At 37.5% G+C, this 1,775-nt stretch overlaps 1 protein-coding gene across 1 annotated transcript; it reads left to right on the forward strand.

The window, feature by feature from the left end:
* Positions 1–541: 541 nt before the first annotated feature.
* Positions 542–1,640, forward strand: LOC107656839 (syntaxin-binding protein 1-like; the record flags this gene model as incomplete). Its single annotated transcript, XM_016444787.1, has 3 exons — positions 542–690; positions 969–1,053; positions 1,506–1,640. Coding segments are annotated over 3 exons (369 nt in total), but the record flags the coding sequence as incomplete, so codon positions are not given.
* Between the last annotated feature and the right edge of the window lie 135 nt (positions 1,641–1,775).

Raw genomic sequence — 1,775 nt, forward strand, 5'->3', positions numbered from 1 at the left:
TGAGATGTTGATTTATGACACACAGTTTAAAAATTAGTCAGATTTAAATGATAATTACAAAATATTATCATATTTCCATAAGAGTGTCACTAAATTAATTTCAGACATTTTTGAAGACCAACGAGAGGGAGTGGTCATGGTGAAACATCCAAACATTTAGTATCTCTGAAAAGCCCTGAATGTGCTCTGTACAGGACATCCAGACTTAAAACTGTGGCATGTACAGTCTCAGAGAAATTCACTAAAATATAATGTCCTCATATGAGGCCGCAGGGTCTTAAGAGGTTAGTACAGTTGCCTTGGCAACTTGCTGAATTTTTTTTTTGAATTTTATTTCAGTTCATGTTTATTTTAAGTAACAAAAAAATATTTTTTTTATGGTTCTAAATTTAGTTTCACTTTTACTCAACTATAATAGCACAGTTTTAGATGAACCCGCACGTAAAAGCAAAGCAAAAAGATGCAAAATGTCAGCTGAACACTTTGCCTGTCCACATTATTGCTCTATTAGAAGTATGAATGTGTGTATGTGCGTGTTTAGGTGTTCTCTTTGGACAATCCTGATGCCTTGCAGAGTTTCTACAGCCCTCATAAGACACAGCTGAAGAACTCTGTGATGGAACGGTTGGCCGAGCAGCTGGCAACTCTGTGTGCCACACTGAAGGAATACCCTGCCGTCCGATACCGAGGGTAAGGCATGAGGGGCCACGATGGAACTGCATCTGCCTCTTAATATTTTGTAGCGTCTTCAACTATCATCTTTATAACTGATCTGTTCCTATATCTGATCTGTTTCGATGGTGCTGTTTCATGTGCAATCATATTTATCCAACACACTTACAGCAGGAACTAGTGTAGAAGACAGATGCCCAGTCGTCTGAATCAGATTTCAGGAAGTGGCAACAGGATCAACAGAGCTGTCTAATGTTCTGTCTGTCTGTTCTAATACACTGATTTTCTATGTACAGGGAGTATAAAGATAACGCCACTCTGGCTCAGTTGCTTCAGGACAAACTGGACGCCTACAAGGCAGATGATCCCACAATGGGGGAGGTGAGAGACACATCTCAGTTATTGCACTGCAGGGAGAGACAGGAGTTAATACATGTACATAGGAATACTCTAGAACAAGGGGTACATGTACCTCAGGGGGAACATAAGCAGCTTTCAGAGGGTTCTTGGAAAGATTTTGATTTTGTTAAACCCATAAAACAGAAATTATGACTATTAGGGTTGTCAAAGGTTAAAGTCAAAGAAATCAAGCATGAAACCAAAAACTCAATCAATCAATAAACCAATCACTGTTTGTGCAATCTGTACCAAAATGTAATAACTTATTCTTCCTCTGAAACGACTTCAGGACTTCCATATTAAGAAATTAAAGCTGCTTCTTTCAGCCTTATTCCTGCCCACATTATTATTATGTTTGTGGGGGGCTTTGTTAATCAAAGAACGGTTTGTGCTGATCATGGAGTACATTTTTAGATTTTTTGATCTCTCTGCAGGGTCCAGACAAGGCTCGCTCCCAGCTCATTATTCTGGACCGAGGTTTCGACCCTGCCTCTCCTGTCCTGCACGAGCTCACCTTCCAGGCTATGGCCTATGACCTGCTGCCCATTGAGAATGATGTCTACAAGTAAGTGAAATAAATATATATATTTTTAAACTTATTTTAAAATAGTATTGACTATATTAAATTATTATATGATAATATGTTCTATAAATATATTATAATAAAATACAATATAAAATAATATTAATAATATATATAATAT

This window comes from Sinocyclocheilus anshuiensis, unplaced genomic scaffold (genome assembly GCF_001515605.1).
Source record: "Sinocyclocheilus anshuiensis isolate Anshui unplaced genomic scaffold, SAMN03320099.WGS_v1.1 scaffold7060, whole genome shotgun sequence".
Classification (NCBI taxonomy): domain Eukaryota; kingdom Metazoa; phylum Chordata; class Actinopteri; order Cypriniformes; family Cyprinidae; genus Sinocyclocheilus; species Sinocyclocheilus anshuiensis.